At 42.8% G+C, this 20,550-nt stretch overlaps 1 protein-coding gene across 4 annotated transcripts in view; it reads right to left on the minus strand.

Moving 5' to 3' along the window:
- Window positions 1-285: 285 nt before the first annotated feature.
- The window catches only part of myo9b (myosin IXB), a 66,360-nt gene continuing 46,095 nt past the window's right edge, over window positions 286-20,550 (minus strand). The window contains exons 13-45 of one of the 4 annotated variants that reach the window (XM_008407950.2): window positions 20,312-20,433; window positions 20,066-20,207; window positions 19,789-19,984; window positions 18,051-18,126; window positions 17,631-17,723; window positions 14,975-15,088; window positions 14,091-14,130; window positions 13,877-13,999; window positions 13,708-13,788; window positions 13,506-13,616; window positions 13,164-13,289; window positions 12,406-12,555; window positions 12,148-12,308; window positions 10,926-11,945; window positions 9,988-10,087; window positions 9,561-9,673; window positions 9,336-9,451; window positions 8,235-8,428; window positions 8,034-8,141; window positions 7,781-7,951; window positions 7,661-7,702; window positions 7,455-7,566; window positions 7,301-7,374; window positions 6,709-6,901; window positions 6,481-6,609; window positions 5,552-5,657; window positions 5,317-5,448; window positions 5,098-5,221; window positions 4,330-4,380; window positions 3,041-3,156; window positions 2,802-2,944; window positions 2,626-2,679; window positions 1,585-1,671 (exon numbers count right to left, since the gene is read on the minus strand). In XM_008407950.2, coding sequence (XP_008406172.1) covers window positions 2,666-2,679; window positions 2,802-2,944; window positions 3,041-3,156; window positions 4,330-4,380; window positions 5,098-5,221; window positions 5,317-5,448; window positions 5,552-5,657; window positions 6,481-6,609; window positions 6,709-6,901; window positions 7,301-7,374; window positions 7,455-7,566; window positions 7,661-7,702; window positions 7,781-7,951; window positions 8,034-8,141; window positions 8,235-8,428; window positions 9,336-9,451; window positions 9,561-9,673; window positions 9,988-10,087; window positions 10,926-11,945; window positions 12,148-12,308; window positions 12,406-12,555; window positions 13,164-13,289; window positions 13,506-13,616; window positions 13,708-13,788; window positions 13,877-13,999; window positions 14,091-14,130; window positions 14,975-15,088; window positions 17,631-17,723; window positions 18,051-18,126; window positions 19,789-19,984; window positions 20,066-20,207; window positions 20,312-20,433 — 4,593 coding nt within the window. In that variant the 3' untranslated portion in view covers window positions 1,585-1,671; window positions 2,626-2,665. Of the gene's footprint in view, window positions 1,672-2,625; window positions 2,680-2,788; window positions 2,945-3,040; window positions 3,157-4,329; window positions 4,381-5,097; window positions 5,222-5,316; window positions 5,449-5,551; window positions 5,658-6,480; window positions 6,610-6,708; window positions 6,902-7,300; window positions 7,375-7,454; window positions 7,567-7,660; window positions 7,703-7,780; window positions 7,952-8,033; window positions 8,142-8,234; window positions 8,429-9,335; window positions 9,452-9,560; window positions 9,674-9,987; window positions 10,088-10,925; window positions 11,946-12,147; window positions 12,309-12,405; window positions 12,556-13,163; window positions 13,290-13,505; window positions 13,617-13,707; window positions 13,789-13,876; window positions 14,000-14,090; window positions 14,131-14,974; window positions 15,089-17,630; window positions 17,724-18,050; window positions 18,127-19,788; window positions 19,985-20,065; window positions 20,208-20,311; window positions 20,434-20,550 lie in introns of all 4 variants that reach the window. The other 3 variants (XR_533593.2, XM_008407948.2, XM_008407949.2) reach the window with 3 other exon arrangements.

The following is a 20,550-nucleotide window of genomic DNA, read 5'->3' on the forward strand; positions in this document are numbered from 1 at the left end:
CGTCAAGTTTCCAGCAGCACAGGTGATACACATAAGGGGCCCGGTGATTCGTTAGGGGCCCGGTAATTGGCCCCGCCCCCCAGCCCCACGCTGACTTGTTCCGCTAGTGATTATAACATAATGCAAAGCTCAAAACTTCATTCAAGTCATAAGAATATTGATAATCCTGACTAACCTTTCTCTGATTTAATGAGTTTTTTTAGCGTATGTAAACATCTGGTTTTAGGTGTGTATCAGTGTGTATTGGTTTACCAAGTTCAATAATGTGAGTCGAGCACACAGAAGTATGATGTCCTGTATCTTTATGTTAACACTAATAACCAGTACAGCTCTTGACATTCAGTCCCAAACACACCCTCAGTTACACATCAGAACAATCTTCCTCATAAACCAGACAGACTAACAAACATCATTCAGCAGTCAAGAGAAACATTAGTATTTAATTCAATCTGCGCTCGTCGTGACGACTGTCCACATCCGAGTGAAGGGTGTGACTCTTCGGGGAAGTCGTGACATGGCGTCGTGGTCGGGCTTGTGTTCTCCTCTTGCTTTCTTTTTCCATTGGAGAAAGTGGCTCGTGCTGCTCCCATTTCCCTTTGCAAACTGAAAGCAGTGATTTCCTCTCTGGTGTTATTTTGTGAGATGGGTGAAAGCGTGATTAGGTCCTTTTTTCTGAACTCGTTTTGTTCCACTTCAATGCGTCGCACACAAAATCCCCTTGTTATTCTGGACATCCCCACCCCTCTCCTGTTAGCACTGTTCAGGAGTTATGGTGTGAGAAATGGGTTATCATTATCAAGGCACTAGCTAGCAATTCTCAGCATTAGGAAAGAATGGAGAAGCTTGACTAGAACCTGCTATATTTTCTTTTACAAGCCAAAAAAACAACAACATGAGGCTACAGAAGATGCAGCCTGTAGTCAAACTGTACTCTCCACCAGCAACCACAGTATATTAAAAATGATAGAAAAGGTGCTTGGCAACAATTTGTCCAGTTATTTCTACTGACGAACAGCACAACACAAGACTTCTGACACGTTTTTAGCGCCATACTGAGTTCCTGCTGTTCAAAGTCACTTCAGTCTACAGCAAATTCACACTCTGGTACATTCTTCTCCTCCGTAGGTCAGACTTCGTCGTCCATGTAGGGTATGTCTGGATCAGAAAAGCGTCTGTGACTCTTGGGGGCTCTAGTATCCTTTTGCTGGAGCGTAGCCGTGGCGATGGAGGAGGAAGAGGAGGAAGCAGAGGGAGGGCAGGAGGAGAAATGCAGCAGCAAGCCACTCTCTGGGTTGTCGAGGTACAACGACTGGGTGCTGTCTTTGCGACGGCCGGGATGCTCCCGTATCCTGACGGGGTATAAAATCTCTCGATTTCCAGGAGGAGGGAATGTCTGAGAAGAACCGGTGGCCATCTGCTGGGGGAGGACGCCCGGGGGCAGCTTGACGGTGTCTGGGATGACGGGGTTGCGGCGCTGCGGGGGCCGCCTGGTGGAGGCGGTGGAGGTTTCGGACGCCGTGGAGGCGCAGCTGGACAGAGAGGAGGTGGAGCTGGAGGGGGTGAGGTTTCCCAGAAACGGTCGTCCAACAGAGGGTTTAGTTCGCTGGATGATCTCTGGAGGCTTAACATGTTTAACTGGCCTGTGTCTTCTCAGCTGGACGCCACTGTGTCCTGGAAGAGAAGGAAAGACGAGAAAATGACGCAAGAGCAAGGAGAAATTTTTGTATTTTTTTTTAATTTTTTGAGATGTCCCACAATAGAGTCAGGAAGATGAAGAAAAATGGAAGATCATGCAACCATGTTATTTAAAATGAAATATAGTCATGTGAAAAATATGGAGACAGCCTGAAGAGACTTACCATATTTGGACATGTGTACATTTAATATATATATATACATATATTAATTACTATGACAGTAATATGTAATAAACCTTGAAGATCTTTTATTTTTTTTTAAATGAGCATATTTTTGTTGAGAAATACATTTGAACTGACTGAAGCATGCAGAAAGATGACTAACATCTGTTGAGTTAAATGAAGTGAAAGGTCTCAAAAAAAATTTGAATCAGCTTTTCTACTTTTTCAGGAAACAGCCTCCATGTGGGGAACGTTCAAAACAACAGCAAACAAGTTCAAGGCTGGCTGGCCGTCCAAGCCGGTTCAGCCTGAGAGCAGACTGAAAGACGCTGGAAAACAAAAACTCCTAAGAAATAAAATGTCATCACAGGACCTACAGCAGACTATCGCTACTGACATTTACCTAAAACAACAAAGAAAAACACCAGATTTGCTGGGATAACATTCTCTGGACAGGTGAATCAAAGTGAAGAGATTAAAACACGATTAAAACATGCATAATTTTTTTGTTTTTACCCTTTAATTAAATCACTTCCTTTTCCAGAGATAACAAAAAAAAAAGAGATTAGACGTGGGAGCCCTTTCTTAACAACGATCAGAACAGGTGTCCTCATTTTTTACACGACTGTATGTTCAGGGAGTTAACATTTCCATGCATTTTAGATGATTTGGTGCCAAATGTGTCCATGAAGTTTGAGCATGCATCTGTGCCACACGTGAATTTACATGCACACAAACACACAAACACGGTTGCTGTTCCTCCGACCTGCTTTGTTTACAGAGCAGACATCAGCGCCCCATCACCATCACTGGTCCAGACCTGCACCACAAAAGACAGGAAGGGCCCAACCCAGCGGCCCCGGGGTCCGGTCAGAAACCCACAGGTGTGAGAGAGGAACAGGCAGAAGGAGGGAAACACCGGACTGTACCTTACTTACTGACCTTCTGGCTCGGAGCCGTGCGCGGACGAGCGCTGCTGCTGCTCGTCCAGAAGACTCTCGGAGCTCAGAGACGCTTCAGAGTCCAGGTTCTCCTGGTCTGAACCGGGCTGCTCCATCTCTGGCAGCCGGAAAGCCAGTTCCTCTCTTGAGAGTAAACAAAGAAGTAGTAAAAAAAAACAAACAAAAAAAAAACCAGACAACAAATCAAAGTGAAGAAAAACGCAAGGGAGCGTTCCTTACTTCTCTTGTTTGATGGACTTGATGCGTTCCACCAAGTTGTTCTCCGTCTCGATGTCGGAGTCCAGAGGCTCGTTCTCGGGGACCACGGTGAGATCAGAGCTGACCTTCTCCCGGATCTGCACAAACACACAGCACCAAACATTGATGATGACCCGCCGACTCCATCCGTATGTTAAACCGCAGTAACTACAGAGAGATGTTAAAGTACAAGTTAAAACCAAACACCCCCCCCCCCCAATAGATTCAAACCTTAAGGGGAAACCGAGCCAAAATGGTTAGTCAGGTCAGGAGAAGAGCAGAGTGGATGTCGCCTGCGACCTTCATGCATTTACATTTATTCCATGATTGTTTGTGAGCAATCATGGAAAAAAATTATATCCAGTGCCAAAAGTGCTGACATCCCTTGAAGTTGTTCCCATTATGCCAGGATACAACCACAAACTTTAACCGTCTTTTATTGGGATTTTGAGTAATAAACGCAAGGAGGCATGTGAGTTTTTTTTTAATGGAAGAGAAATGTTTTAATTTCCAAATCCATAAAGATTTAAACCTAAAAAAGCCCCCCAGCACTATATAAGGCGACCTCTTCCTGTGGTAGGAACATACTTGCACCTTGAGCTCTTTTAGACTGCAGGTTCTTTGTCAAATTTCAGTTTAGACTTTGACTGGGCCATTTTAACACAAAAATATTAATATTACCGTTCGGCTGGAAGGCAATACTCCATCCGAATATCAAATCTTCTGCAGTCGGTTGCACTTTATTTCATTTAGCCGTATCAGGACATAAAATCAACGTGAAGTTTGTGGCTAGGATAAAACAACTAGGGGAAAAAATGTTCAAGGAACATCAACACGAGGCAGCAGGTTCCCCCCTCAGGAAAACATCAAAGTCCAAATAAGGTTTAGTTCCAGTTAAATAATAAGACTTTCTCTGTGGTATATTTAAATGTTGAATTAATACCATAAAGCCCTGAAGGTCACAATAGCGTTAGATCACCTTCTGATAAAAGACAGATCCCAACCCAGAATCCCTTCATATTCTTGGATCAACAAACGCTTCACATCACAAGCAGAACAAATACTGAACCAACAGCAACATGCAAACTATTCCCAGTTAGTACAAACAAACTGCATTAATACAAGATAACAAGAGAAACCAGCAAATAAGAAAAAAGAAAAAGGACTCAGCACCCGGATCTAACATGCCATGCACAGGCGCTCGGACATGGCAAACTACTGCACACTACATCTACAGGATCTACTACACCTGAGGTCTGGATGATACATACCACCCCTCCTTTGTAATGAGCTGTCAACCTGAGAGATAAAGGGCAGCTGGTCTAAAGAGAGACAAGGAACATTAACCGTGTTACCAATATGAACCCGAGAGGCCATGCAATGGGATAAAGTAATGGATGTTTATGATGTATACTGCGYGAGGAAATTATGAATATGGTTAATGATCAGTAAGTACATTAAAAATACATAATCTCCAACATGGGTGAAACTTTATACATGCTTCTTGGATTTTTGTTAAAGGTTTGACAAAATGTTACGCAGAGTTAAAACAAAAAAACGAAAAAAAAAAAAAAAAGGCAATTTGCTGCAGATATTTTCATGTCAATGAAGAGCAGTAACTCCAAACGTCAAACCACAGAGGATGATGTGAAATCAGACCTGAACACCTGACAGAGCTTCACTTCCTAAGATGACAGGTAATGACTGGCACTGCCTTTATTGTATTTTGCTTGCATGTACTGCTGGGTCTTAATGAATGAATATTTTTATAATAAACTCCCCATAATGTGATTTATTTTCTTACAAAAATTAAAAGCCCATCTAGGCCATGCAAGCATTGCATATAAACTTTGACCAAATGTTGCAGAGTTTGGTGCTTGTTGGACTCTGCCTACGCTGCGTAAGCTAATAAATGTCATGACGCGATGCTGGATTGACGTGACAGAAGATGCGGGACTGACGCCTGTCACGGTCCATTTGAGCTGATCTAAAACATCAGACCAACAGTAAACGGCTCGGACGCATTTGATCCCACTCACTGTGTTCTTCCTCTTGAGGTTCAGCTGTTTGACGGCCAGAGCCTCGGCGTACTCCAGCTGCTCGATCTCCTCCATCTTCTCATTGTAGCGCCTTATTTGCTCGATGATCAGCATCTCCACACATCTGCAGGCGAGCGAGCGACACCAGGTGAGTTCGGATCAAATGTCCAAAACAGCAAGTAGGTTTCGAAGGTTTTTTGTTTTGCGGGCCAGACTCACGTGGTCGTCTTTGCAACGTCCTTCATGCTGAGCAGAGGGTCGGCCGTGTTGGGGCAACGCAGGATACACGGAGCAAACACTATAGCCAGCGAGTTGGGGGACATGCGGTTGTGCTCCTCCTCCTTTGAGACCCTGCAGGAACACAATCAGAGAAATATTCCTCGTCATCTACAGTTCCGCTTCTCTTAGTGCAGTTTTTAGATGTGTGGAAGTACAGCAGGTGGACAATGTTTACTTGACAAGGTGGAAGATGAGCCGCTCTAATGTGTTGAAGTTTGCGGTGGGAAGTTCCTCCAGGACTTTGTAAATGGCTTGAAGCTGCTCCTGCTTCTCTGGCAGCTCTAACAGAGAAACAAAACAGATAGGAGTTTAGTTCAAAAGACCAGTTTATGAAGATTTTCTAGTACTTTGTGTGACAGAGGCACATGTTTGTGTAGTAGAAGGAAAATTAAAAATCTTCAGTCAAAAATTCTGAAATGTGTGACATACGGCACTGGAAAAATGTGAAGAGCCCATTTCACTAAACCTCACTGGAAACCTCCTGGTGATTCCACCAAATGTTGATTTCTGAACTCTTCCTGAGTTAAAAAACATTAGTATTGCTGTTTCTAAATGAATATGAACTTCTGAAAGCACTGCGTCTTTTTTTTAAATATTTTGACCATTTCTCCTTTTCTGCAAATAAATAGTACATTTTTGCTTGGAATTTCGGAGTCAGCAAACGGTGGATGACGGAGATGTACAGAAGCAGAGTCAACAGGAAGACGGATGGAGCTAAATGTGAGGCAGTGATGGAAGAAAAACTGTTTTATGCTGCAAAACACTTGAGAATGGTCAGGGGTTGCCCTCCAGCGGGGCAGTGACCTCTAACACAGAGCTAGGGATTTAATGGAGTAATGCACAAGGCAACTAGTTGGACTGGATTTATTTCGGGGTTGAATAAAAATACCCATTTATTATATATTTTTAGACGTTGAAGACATTGAGAATTTTTCTCCCACCTCAGAATCATGCTGTAATTTCGAGTTAGTCTGTAGAATAAAATTCAAATGAAACATGTCGAGGTTTCTGATTGTAAATGTGTGAAAAACGTGAAAAGGTTCACTTTTTCCAAAACTCCGCCATTTCCTGTAGTGGCAGAAGTCCCGTTGGGTCTCCACTCACCCACAGCATGCAGGAAGTCATTGTAATGCGCGAAGGTCATGAGTGGGTCTGGCAGCTCCCTTAACCACTGCTTCACCAGGCCTGTCACCGTGTGGATGGGATAGTCCTCAAGAATGTCCACGTAAGCATCTGAACACACGAGAACCAGAACAGCAAAATAAAAGTCAAGACTTTTATGTCTCTGCTGTACATCTTGATAGAAGCCCGGTAAGTGAAAAGGGGACTAACCCATCTCTAGCCGCTGGTGCAGCTCCCTCATGCGGTTGGCAGCGCCTGATTTGCGGTAGATGCCCTCGGTGTAGAGGCCGTGCATCTCCACGTGCTCCAGCATCATCTCCAGCACCGTTGGCACCGGGTTCTTATCGCTCACCAGGTGACAAACTCGCACCCCAAAGTTACATCCCGTCACCTCTTCATCATTCTGAGGAGCCGCAGCAGTCAGTAACACAACGGCACAAATTTATTGCTAAATAAATTTGTGTAATATAAAATAAATCATTGTAATATGTAAAATTAAAAAAAATAAAAAAACACAACATATAACTTTCTTATGGAAATCACTAAGCAGAAACATAAAAAGAAGAAAAAGGAGTAATAATTTAGAGCGTTTTTCAAAGCCCATTACACATTCCTAACTCCATGCTTGAATCATTCCATAGCTTAATTCAGACACAGAAAAAAAGCCTCTGTTTTTCTCTCTTCAGCTTGTTTTTTAATCTGTTGCAAATCATATTTGGATTTATGTAATACAAAAAATCTTTGCACCCCAGTAAACCTAATTTTGCGCTAAACATTCACGATGAAACGAATCAAGGCATACCTTTTTGGCACAGAAGCTGGAGCAGTTGATGGCTATCTTATTAAGGCACTTCTTGTGGCACACCATTTTACAATCTGTCAGAAAAGTCAAAACGACGTCCTCAGATACGGATCAAAGAGGAAACATGGCCGTCTATATTGGGGCTCGTACTCACTGCTGCACATGTAGGCTTTCTCCATCCCCCAGATGTAGGAGCTGCACTGGTCACACGACTGAACGATGCTGACCTGATAGTTGATGAAACCGTGGTCCAGCAGGGACTCCATCTAATTACAAAAAAAAGAAGAAAAAAAGAAGCATTTACAATGAACTAGAATAGACTGGGTGGAAAAAGAAGGAGAATGCAAACTGCAGGCTTACAATTTTATCTTTTTTCCTCCTTTTCTTTCTGGCTTTGGTCGGCTGGAAGACAGAAGGCTGTGAGTACATCGTTTTGTTTTCATATTCGGACCACTCCTTCATCCTGAATCCGAGTTTCACCTTGACGGGCTCGGCTTCCTCCTTCTTCACCTCTCCTCTGATGAAACCGTCCAGGACCGACTGGAACAGGTTGACCACCAGCTGAACATCTTCCTGCTGCTTGTCTGTGGCCAGGTGGATCACTTTGTTCTTGAAGCCCGTCATCAGCGCTTTGTAGCCGATGGTAGGATTCTGTAAAGGTTTAGAGGAAGTTTAGGCAGGCGTTTTAACACTAATTAGCGCGTTTCATAAAGCGCGTTTCAAGTCTACTCACTGAGAGAGAATACATAGATTTGATCTGCTCTCTAAACTGCATGGTGGCGGTGACAAAGATGGACTCTATGGGTGACAGCGACTTGCCTCTGGAGCGGAAATCATTCACCTAACACAGCAGCAAAATCAAGTTACGTCTTGTTTTATAAATCCGATTAAACAGATCGAACAAAGAGCCGACGCTTCGCTGCTTTTCGCTCACCTGGTTGCCCAGAAACTCGTCGAGGTTCCGCAGCTCGTTCCCGTTGGCGATGACTCGGTCCAGTGAGGCGTCCCAATGCACTGAAACTCGGGTGGCGCGGCTGATCTTGATCGTAGGGTTTCGGCCTATACTTTTACCCGTCCGGTCACTGAACGGCTGAGAAACGGGACGGACCACTGGGCCAGAGGGAGGCGCTGTAGAGTGGAAACGTTTCAAACCAAAGATGAGCACGTTAATGCATATTTTCCAAACATCCAAATGGATTAAAATATAAAAGTTGATCCTATTTGTGTAGTAAGGGAAGGTGTGGTCTGAGAATATCAACAAACTATATACAAGCTGTGTAATTACAAATAAGTTCATTTTTCTCCGGCAAAATGGGCCAAAAGAGGCCGAACGGATATTAAAAAGTCATAAAATTGGTCTAGTTTCTAGTGCAAATTCTTTAGCATAACTGAAATAAAACAAAGCAAACTTATAAATAGTACAGGTAGTTTCACTGACAGATTTACTTATAACAAGAGGAAAAACGTCTTACTATAAGTGAAAATAATCTGCCAGTGGAAAAAGTACTTTTTAAATCAATAATCATTATCAAGAATGATTGACTTGAAACAAGCTACTTCATCTTGCTCAAAAGTGATTTGTATATTGGTTTTGTCCTATTTCAAGTCTAATGCAATGCTTATACTAGAAATTAGAAAATGTACATGAGAGAAACGTAGCCCAACTCTGAGCAGAGTCAGACATTATCTGTTATTCTCCAAACAAAAACAGTGAAATGGGAACATCTTCAGTTTAGCTGCACACATCGATTCTCAAAAGAAACTAAAAACATCAGTGCTACTTTCCTCAATATACACATCTAAGGTTTATTCACATTTTGAATTGACTGCAAGAACAGTAATCTTCAAAATGACCACTTATTTAATAACTGCATGCAAAATGTTGCCACACACTAAAAGATGAACAAATACTGGAAAAATACTGAAATCTATTTCCAGACTATTATCAGATTTTGTATGAACGCTGCTGAAAAAAAACGTGAAACGTGTGTGCAAAAAAATCAGAAAGAAAACCTAAAGATCTGAATGATTCTACCTTCCCCGAGCATCGACTTCTCGTTGAGACTCTGAGCAAACGTCAGCTCTCCGTTGTCTGGAGTATGAGCCTCTTTGGCTCTCTTCTTCAAAATCTTGCTGAAGAAGCCGCCAGACCTGCCGGGAGGGAAAAAAAAAAAATCAAAAATCAAAAGAAAACGACAAGATAAACGTATGTTTATTTTGTTCTCATGTCACAGTGAAACTCAGAAACGTTTCCACCTACTTGTCTGGTGTGGTCGCGATAGAGGGAAGTGAGTCTGGTTGTCCAGAACCGTCCTGGTGTCTCTTTCTAAAGGAGCTGGACCTGGAGCTGTCCCCTTGACTGTCATGATTTCCCTGCAGAGTCACAAACCCAGTGAAGAACTTAAAAATAAAACATATAAATATAAGAAAACACCAACTGTGTTCATCATTCTTCCAAATTCTAGTTGTTGCATTTTCCATCAGTTCTGGACATTTCAGTAAAAAAAAACAAAAAAAAACCCAAAAACATATGAGGTTGATTTTACAGTATTACAGTATTCAACAAAATAGAGATTAAAGTTAGTTTCTGTTCTGATTTTGTGGTGTGACATAGAGCTCAAGATGTAAAAATATAACACTCCAGAAAAAAATCTGTTATGATTTATCCTGCGTTTCTCTGCTGGTACCTCTCTGGCGGCCACGGTCCAGGGGTCTCTGACGGAAACCGCCCAGGCTCCATCAGAGCTTGGAGACAAACTGTCGACAGACGAGTGGGACATGTCCCTCCTGCAGGCAGGCGATAAAGACAAAGCGGCTCAGGTTTATCAGTTTAAGACAGAAATGTCGAACTCATTTTCATTTCAGGTCATATCATGAGTCATGAATGTCCTCAAAGGGCTACATGTGGCAGAAATTATTAAGATATTGTAGATTTTTCTGCCTTCAATGAGAATCTTATATTTGGCATTCAAGTAGTTTATACAAACAAATGCAAATTTAATTTTACTAATAAAATAATATTTGAAGGGGTAGTATTATGTGTTTTAGGCACACTGTATCATTTTATATCACTATCCCTATAAAATCCTGTTTGTATCAAAAATGACTTAAAAGAAAATTGACTTTGTAATGTAATGCCTTGAAATTGGGCCTCTGTCTCTTTAAGAAACTTCTCTTTCCTACACTTTGCATGCTGGGAGTCATCACAATATCGCCCCTTTATTAACTTTTTAACGTTTTTACAAGCGTTGCGCTGAGACGTAGCTCGTATAATGAGCTCAGCAGACGAGCAGTTCCACCAGGTGTTTGCTAATTGTGGGTCTGTCAGCTGAATGGTTGCCATGGAGATTAAAGGATTTCTCAAACGTGTGACGGAATCAAAGCAACACTCGAGGTATGTTTTTGATGAGGGAATAAACTTATAACATGATGTAAAGCTCAAAAATATATATTTTAGATAATACTGCCCATTTTTAAAAACTATGATGTTGAAGCTCCATTTTTGTGGCCCTTTGATGACTAGAGGGCCACAGAAGTAATTATGGCGGGCCGAATTTGGCCTTAAGTTTGACACATATGATTTAAAACAGTAAGAGAGGAGTGATCTGTGTAGTGTTTGACGTACAGCGATGGTTTCTTTGTAGCCTCCTCCTTGCTGTGAGGCGGAGGCGACCCGGTGCCCTCATAGCCCTCCCCGTTGCTTCTCCTTCCTTTCCATTTCTCCGGTTTCTCCTTTATGGCTCCAGAGCGCCGCTGCAGGTTCACAGCCCCGCCGCCTTCCCCCAAACCGTTTTTGTCCTGTGTGAAGTCGGCGGGATGCAGCGGTAACGTGGATGGACGGACGGGGCCGGCGGAGGGGGCAGAAGTTTTCCCCTCCTTCTTCCCTCCTTTTTCCTCCTTCACCTTCCAGGCCACAAAGGTATACTGGTCCAGCTCCTTGCTGTCCGAACGCTCCTTCAGCTTGGACGTCTCCTGGTTCCGGCTCTTCGACGGGGACACCTGGTCTCGGCTGGTGGCTGAAGATGAGGATGAGGAGGAGGCGGCCCGTTCAGACTCTCTCTGGCTGTGCTCCAGGCCTCTTCGTCTCCTCTGCTCCCGCTTCTCCAGGCTCCTGGATGAAGGGACCTTGTTGCTGAGGCCGGGCTGCGGCCGTTTCAGTTCAGCATGCAGAGATGTTGTGGCGGAAGCGCTGGACTTTTTGTCCTCCTGCTGGGAGGAAATGCCCGTAGGTGCGTTTGGAGCCAGACCAGGTTCTTGCTCTCCATCTAGCTGGGGTCCAGCCTCAGCTTCCGTACCATAAAGCTCCAAGTCCTCCTCCTCTCCCTCCATGTCTTCATCCTTCCCCTGCTCCTCCTCTGGGACGTTTTCATCCAGCGTCTCCTCTGTAACCAGTTCAATGTCTGGATCCTCCCTCGTCTGAGGCTCTCTCGCCTCCTTTTCCTCCAGTTTTTTCTGGGCTTCTCTTGCCGCTTCCTCCTCTGCTCGTCTCTTCACTTCTTCTATTCTCAGTCTCTCTTCCTCTTCTGCTTTTCTCCTGGCCTCTTCCTCCTCCTCCTCTCTCCTCCTCCTCTCCTCCTCTTCTCTTTTTCTGGCCTCCTCCTCCTCCTCTTTTTTCTTTCTTTTCTCTTCACGAATAGACTGACACCTGAAATGAACAAAAATACTTGGTCAGATATTAAAAGCAGAATCTCCACACATTTAAACAAATAATAATTTGATATTTCCAGAAGAAGCATTCCAGAGTTATTTGTTCTTTTCACACATTTAAAAATATAAAAAGCTAATTAAAAAAAAGAAAAACATTTGTAGGATTCCTGTTGTTATGTTGGGACTTGCTGAGTTTTTACCTCCTGCGCGCCGAGTGTCCTCTGACCAGAGCTTGTATTTTTGTTGCTCCGTGTTTTTGTCGGTGGTACTCGGATCTCTGTCTGTGTCCTCGCCACACAGCTTGGATCACAGTAGCTGCCCGTCGCCGCTGCTCTTTTCTGCAGTACCTGCGCCATGAAGCCTAGCAGACAGAACCTCAGGCTGGTTATTCAACGGGAAAGGAGCAACAAGTACATTAAAGCGAGAGCGGAAAAAACTGAACAGAGCATCCGGTTTACCTGGATCAAGATGGCTGCTCTTTTCATTTCTAGGAACTCGTTCCTCTGCAGGTGAGCTCTGAACCAGCGCTGGAGGAAGATGATCTTCCGCATCACTTCTCTGTGCCGCATGTCCTGCAGCTGCTGTCGCTCCAGCTCCTTCAAGAAGACCTGCAGCAAGAACACACGAAAGTTAGAGGGAGGAGTTTAATAAGAAAAACACCTTCAAGACAAAATTTTGGGAATAAGAAATAAAATGGACTTGTTTCTTAAGTCTTAATGAGATGCTTTCATCAAAAACATAATAGATTTCTCTCATATCACCTGCCTTCCTTAAAGATAAAATTAATTTGCACACAAACAGACGGTGATTGGATGTAATATAATTTGGAGTAACGTAACCATACATGCCCTCATTTCCAACAATACTTTGTGTAGGTTGATAAATTTTGAAGTTATTATTTCTGAAAAGTCTAACCCCGAGCTAATTTGAGGGAATCTTGTGGCTATGATACAGTGTAAGAACACTGAATAATATGAAATCATTAATACTGCATATAAAGTGTTCAACTTGGCAGGGGTGATTCAACGTTTGTTGCCAATGTTCCCTAAAGGTGAGCCGTTCCGTCCAGCAGCAGGAGAACAAAGTGTTTATTGTGATGTGAGGTCATAAACGACTCCTATATGCTTTCATGAAGGACGCCATTTTGACTTCTGAGTTCAGTCAATCAAGCACATGTTTTTCTTAAGATATGCCCTTTAGATGAGCATGTTGGCACCTTGGTCTTGCCGATCTGGTACGTTGTTGGCTTGAAGCCCATTTTCTTCTCCAGCAACTCTGCAATGTCTTCTTTGGAGGCGGAGAAGTTCTTCAGCAGCAGAACCCTAAACTGCTCTGAAAACTCCTAAATAAACCAAACAAAGGACAAATACGGGAATGAGAACAATTATGTAGCTGAAGATTAGATCATAATACTCAATATTTGAGTACATATTGTTTTATTGTGCAGAATTAGGTGCCCTGAACATTTCTACAAGCATTATAAATTATAATCTTTATATTTTCCTTTACTCATGGCTTTAAACTGAACTGCATCCCTGACGGCGAGGATCTGCATTACCTGGAAGGTGTACTTGGCCGGGTAACCGGACCTCCTGATGCGGACGGTTTCTAGCATCCCTGTGTAATGCAGCTGCTGCAGCACCAACGCCTCGTCCAGATGCATCTCCTTCTGCTCACGCAAACAAATGGTTACATCATAAGTGCGGTTGGCGAAAGCTCCACACTTCGGGAACGATTCGTCACCTGTTTGAGAGACTCACCTTCTCCGCGTTGGAGCGGATGCAGCGAATAAAGAAAGGCTCGGCTTTGGTCAGAGTCTCCAAGAGTTTCGTCAGAGAGTTCTGAAGAAAACAGCAAAAAAAAAAAAAAAAACGAGGTTTGATGCAGTTTCAGGAAAACACGGATGTGTATGGCTGACGCTTTGATTACCTGGAACTGAGCGCTGATGCTGGGCGGCTTCTTCTTCTTGTGCAGGTGGAGCAGAGACTTTGTGGTACGATCGTGTAGCGTCAGACTCACGATGAACTTCAGAGACTGCGAATCCAGCAAACTCTGCACAGTGACAAACCGGACTGATTGGCGTCCCGATTGTAGACGTATTGAATCAAACTTATAAAACAGCTTTCAAGTGAGAAGTATCTACCTTTGGGATGGCCTGCTTCTGCCTGACACTCTTGTTTTTCCTATGAACAGAGAAAAAGACGCAGAGTGAGATTAGAGATGAAGCACGAAAGTTTGAAGATGGAACGGTGAAGCGGGAGGTTAGTACGGCCGGGCGACTTCTTCATGCAGTCAGTGAGTGATGGAATCGAGGCTTGCACCTAGATGGGATGAATGACGAAGATGCCTGACACTGATAGAGAACAAATGTTGAAGAGTAAGACGAAGCTTGCTGCAAAAGATGGAATGTGATTCTAATCAGCCCACACAATGACGAACATGCTCCCCTGGTTGCAGCATGATAGAAATTTGCAGTGTTTTTCACTCTGCGAAGTTAAGGCTGTGTATCTGTGGCAGGACAACAGCCCTAATAATACATCCAGAGCTACAAACAGATGGCTTCTATCGAGTTTTGGCACGTCACATTTGTGACCCACAATTGTCAGATTTCTTTTTTTTATTATTAAAATCATAAATCATGTTTTCTTCTCTTTCCACTTTATTATGAACTACTTTGTGTTGTGAATCGGGGCATAAATATGTGCCAAGCACTGCGCCGTTATGTTCCTCCCTGTGGGGATGCATCACACTGCAGTGATTTCTGCCATGCTGAAAAGCTTTTGTGGAGCTTCATGCTGCAGAGAAAGTATTCCCTGCATCTTCAGGCCTCAACAAAAGCAGCTCCTCAAACTCTCAGACTCAAATAGAGCTAATCACAAGATGCACGATGAAGAAGCAGTGGTGCGTTTCATGAAACCTCAACGTTCTGCTGCAAATGAATGTTAAAAGCAATGTTCAGTCTGAGCGGATCAGGACCGGAGCGATCTGGAGCAGAGCCGAAGATGACGGCTCTGTCTGCAGACTCACTGGAGGACGTGGCGCGGGAAGCGGAGGCGACCCCAGGATTGCAACAGCTTGCGAGGGTCCTCCCCGTCCAGCTGCAAGTTCTTTATGGAGCTGATGATCTCTGAATGCATTTCTCTGATATCCGCACCACAGATACACACACGCACACACACAAGAAAAAAGGCAGAGACGGAGGAGAAGGGAGAGCGGGAATAGTACGAAAAGACAGGAAGAGACAAAATAAAAGGAAAGGACAGTTGGAAAAAAAACACCACTGTTAGGTCACCTCCAAAAGAAACATACCGAAAATGGTTAACCAAGACAAAAAAAAACAAAACAAACACACGGTGCAGAACGGCTGGGGGTCGGACAGCATGAGAAACACACAGGTTTCACACGCTGATCATCTGTGAAGCAAAATAAGTTCTCTTGTCGATCATGAAACCACAAGGCACACGAGACCACCCAACCATGCTGTCACATCCTCTATGAGAACAGAGAAAGACCCGCACACTAGCAGAAACAGAAACGGCTGTATTTAGAGGATTTTTCACAAAGACACACACACACACACACACGCACACACACACACACACACACACACACACACACACACACACACACACACACACACACACACACACACACACACNACACACACACACACACACACACACACACACACACACACACACACACACACACACACACACACACACACACACACACACACAGACATTTTTTTTTTTCGCACCCTTGCTAAAGATGTGTGAAAAGTCTTAAAATTAGGTGATCTGGTCACAGTTGCATGATCTCAAGGTGAAATAAGCATAAAAATCCAACTTCTAATTTGAGCACATTTATTTAATAAACACAAATTAAATCCAGTATCCAAACAGTAAATGTGTTCAAATAAAACTCATTGTTGGTGCCACTAACAGTCCTTTTAAAAGTAAATGTAACTGAGGCATTGTTTATACTTTAAGACAGTAGCAGGGCTGAAACAAGTAATCCGATTAATTGCGGTGAATCAATTGATTAAATAATTATCAGCTAATTTAGCAATCAAAGAATTGGTAAATGGAGTACACAAACTGACAGAAAAGGGCCATTTTATGAACGAAGAAGATCGTCAGAAAAGTAATTAAGACAAAAATTTACAAAAAAATCTATACATTTAGCATTAAAGATGAAAAAAAAAAACCTTTTGTATGTAAATATTTTATACCCAAATCTCCTCAAAAGGCAGTTTTAGCTTCACCTGGTTTAGATTTTATAAACAAAAAAATATATATAAAACATATTTTGCCATCAAATTATTTGGATTAATTGGTTAATCACAAAAAACCAAAAGATCAGCCCTGCACTGTGTTAAATTAAGCTGAGAGGTCTGATCTAATCCCATGTTTCTAATATTGTGTAAAAAAATGGCATAAAAGAAAAATCCACAGATGTCAAATTTTTTAATTCCATTAATCGCCAGAATAATCGATAGACTAATTGATAGCTACAATAATGGTTAATTGCATCCCTAATTGGTAGTAACTTCCATTATTTTTTTTGTTTTCCTTGCAGAATAAATACAACATGATGCAAAGACTAATTTCTTTGAGAGAGAGGGAAATATTAGAGAAGACTTGGTCCTATATGTTAACAGACGGTTGAACAAAGTCAATAAAATCACTGATAGGGATTTTATTAAAGCAATTTTCTTAACATGGTATTTCCCAAATCTAGTGGATAAACGTACTGATATTAAATGTTGGATTATACTAATGCAGTAGAATATACATTTATTTTAAGGCTCGTCACACATCTGCATATCCCTGCCACTGCGGTGGTTAACATGCAGAGCTGAGCTGAGGATTGGCGTTGCTTGCCGGCTGGCTGTTTCCATGCTGTGGCTGTTACTGGCTTGTTACTGGTAAAGTAGTGGTTGTGTGTGTGGTCCCTTAACTGCGGCTGGTGGGGTTAATATGGAGACGTTTCCTGTGTCCCAAAGAGAGCCCATGCAGTGCTTTCCTTATTCTGGCCATGAACACAGAGGTCAGGCAGGGAAGGAAACAGTCCTTCATGTTTAATTCTCCCATAATGAAATAAATCTGCAGCACATGAGCCCAACAATACAAAAACTAGCGTTCGAGTTTGATTAGCTTCTGAGAAAGCTCTCATGGTTGTGTTTGCATATTTGGCCCGGCCTCTCTGCGTGTATTTGAAGAACTGTGAGCTTTTAAGGCATCGCAGCTAATCTGAGTGGCTACTCAACGGAAGCCTGCACAAACATTGTTCTGTGCTCTGCAGCTACAGTAATAAAAGTCCAAATGATAGATTTGAGGAGGGGCTTTGCAAAGTACATAAAAAGGAAGAGGATTACGCTGAGGGAAGACTGGAAATGTAAGTGAAAGGGGAACTTTTTTTATTCTGCTTAAAGTGCTATACAGCTGAACTGAACTTCCTTATACTGCAGAGTCTCATATGTCAAAAATGCAGATGCTGAATTATAAGAAAGAAAACCTTGCTATTTCTCTAAAAGCAACATTACATCAAATTAGACCTGACGTGATTTAATGAGAGCAAACTCAGAAAGCAGAACAAACCGAAAAGCCAACAACTAATTCCTTCTTCCTGCTTGGCCTCTTGTCCTCATTCTTCTCTGCTTTCCACCAAATTCACTTACTTCTTATTCTCATAGCTAGCAAAGATGTCTTCAAAGGCCTCTAGAGGGCGCTCCTCTGAGTGATCAAAGTAGAAATCGAGCATAGAAGCTCGTCTGTGGAGGGAAGAGGAAGAGGAGAGAACCGCACACACTGGGGTCACCAAGAGGTGGGGAGGATAAGGGTGACTGAGATGAGGGGGAAGGAAGATTTAAAGACGTTTTCCAAATATCCATCCTCATCTCACTCAGCACAACAGGATTAAAGTGGAGGCCCATAAAACAACAGGTGTAACATTTCCAAATGGCACAAGAGGAGAATATTTTGCTGATTTTACGTGAAACAAAAAGGTATCAACCACAAAGGATGCAACACCAGTTCTCGCAGCAGACAGATCCACTCCAGAAAAAACAGCTTTTCAACACTGGATGCAAATGACTTACTTGTACATTCGTTCTATCGGGGTGTTGGAGCGCTGCAGCTCTCCTAGAGGAGTTCTGGACGCTGGACGGATAACACCTAAAAAATCAGATAAGAAGCTCGTAAATAATCAAAACGTGCGTCACGATTTTCCGCTTTTCGCTTTGACCGGTCTATGAAGTCTCTTGCGCTCCTTTTAAATACGTCAGCGGACGACTTATAAAAGATTGAAAATAAGCAGAGGGATTCAGAATTGCAGAGAAAATCTCAGAAGTTTGTGACAACCTTTATTTTTCATGCTGACCTTAAAGCTAATTACAGAGTAGGACATCTGCTGTGTGCCGACGCTGCGGTTCAAACGCATCTGCATGACGTTACCTTTCCATCAATCCGCATCAGGAAAAAGCTGACATTTTTAAAGGGACAGTTTTAAAATGAGACTCTGTGAAGTTATTATGCACAGCATGGAATATAAAGATGCCATATTGCAGTGAATTTGAAGAGAGATGGAAGAGCTCAGGCGAATGTTTTAGCTTATTTTAACAGGTTCAAAATGTTCCTAATCTCATGTTTTAATCTCTGGAAAACAGAAATATTGGATTACACTTCACAAAAATGTCCCTTGTTTTACTCATTACACTAAGATTTAGACCAAAACGTTGCTTTATGCATGAGGTAAAAGATCAGAGAGACGCTTCTTTTAGCGGACTTTCAGTCTTTGTTTTCTTAACCGGTCTTTGGTGAATCACTGGCACATTTTGTGTTATTGCCAGTAAATCGGGTACGATTCCTTTCCGATTCTGTTCCAGTTAAAAAACAAAATTCAAATTCTTCTGATGATTTGTCAGTGGTGAGCTAACTAGGTCCTGCTGCAGCACAGCAGCATTCCCAAACCATGACACCTCGCCCTCCATGTTTCTCAGCTCGAACGAGGTCCGTTTTCTGGAATACTGCATTCGCTTCAAGTCAAACTTGTCCTCTGTTCTGTTGTCCAAATAATTATATATTAGACTAATCTGTCCACATTAGTCCTAGTCTTTGTCTGTGTTCCCTTTGGAAAACTTCAGTAAGGCTTTGACATTTTTTTGGAATGAAAAAGTTTCCTTTTTGCCCTCTAACTGCAAAAGTTAAACTTGTTCCATCTCTGATTGTACAGACATGGACTTTCATACACCCTGCTGTATGTCCTGCGGAGCCATTTTAAGTTTTTTTTCTTTTCAAAGGTTCTTTAGGCTCTAGTGGCCTGTATTTGACAGTGATAGGAAAACAGGCTGTGGGAGCGGGAAGTCAACAGGCTGGGTCTTGAGCCCGTTCGATTGGGTTCTGCCCCTTTGCGAGCTCGGTCAAGCATTTTGCGTTCTACTTCCAGCGTGGGTCAGATTTGGGCATTTTGGCAGCTGTTGGTTGAATGGGTGATTTTACATTCTGTGACACATCTGTGTGTAATTTTAGTCACTGCGTGGGAATAAATGGAGGAGTGTCATAAAAATCAAAAATTGTATTTTTAAAATATCATTTTGCAGATTACCTGAATATTTCAATGTTGTTGCAATTGATGGTAAATATTCATATAACACACAGACTGAGTTGGGGATCTTAATTCACCTTGATGCATATTTTCTACATTTTGTCATCAAAAAACGGTACGTTCCGGTATTTCTCTCATATGTTGGCTGGAAAATGTCCCGTCAAGCTTTCAATAACTGATCCACAGAACCGTGAACCCTGTCCCTTCAAATAACTGATTATTAGCAGGTCTACCTGCTGTTTTTGAGGCCCAGGAGCGACCCGCCTCGTTGAAAGCGGCGAGGCCCCTGATGGTGGCTCTCAGGATGCCCCACCGGAACATGGCCACCGGGTCCATGCCGATGAGCTGCCGCACAAAGGCTCTGTCGCTGCTGCGCAACAGCGCCACGATGTCTGGACGCATGTGGTCCGTGTTCTTCTCCCGGAAATCCTGATGAGGTTACAGACAATGAGACCATTAGAGGCAGAAAACGCTTGTACCTGAATTTGAATGAGGGAGCCGCCGTCATACCTTGATGTGATATTTGACTTTCCCTGCAAAGTGCTGAATGACGAAGGCAGGTTCCATGACTGGAGTGGGTATGAAGTACTTGTTTCCATGGTGCTGCTGCTTGAATTTGGCCAACAGGGTCTTATCTGTTGCATGTGGAAAGCTGGGGGTGCAGAGAAAAGACGAGGGTTGAGAAAAATTAAGATCAGAAGAAATGAAGTTTTTAAGTTTTATTCCTCTGACATGCATGAGTGCAGCTGTCCTTACTTGCTCTCCTCATCCAGAAGGTACAACAGGCCTGTGGGTTTCTTGCTGATGAGGTGGATGCAGCCCACATTGTCTGTGTAGTCAATGTTGTGCCAGGTGATTCCCTCTGACTGGTACTCCTCCTGAATACGGCAGGAAAGACCATTTTTGGTCAACAAGCTCATGTCAAATGATTTGATTCCACAAAACACCAAATAAAAACACAAAAACATTTTAGCACAGGTTGTTTTTTTTTAATT

This window comes from Poecilia reticulata, linkage group LG4 (assembly GCF_000633615.1).
Source record: "Poecilia reticulata strain Guanapo linkage group LG4, Guppy_female_1.0+MT, whole genome shotgun sequence".
Classification (NCBI taxonomy): domain Eukaryota; kingdom Metazoa; phylum Chordata; class Actinopteri; order Cyprinodontiformes; family Poeciliidae; genus Poecilia; species Poecilia reticulata.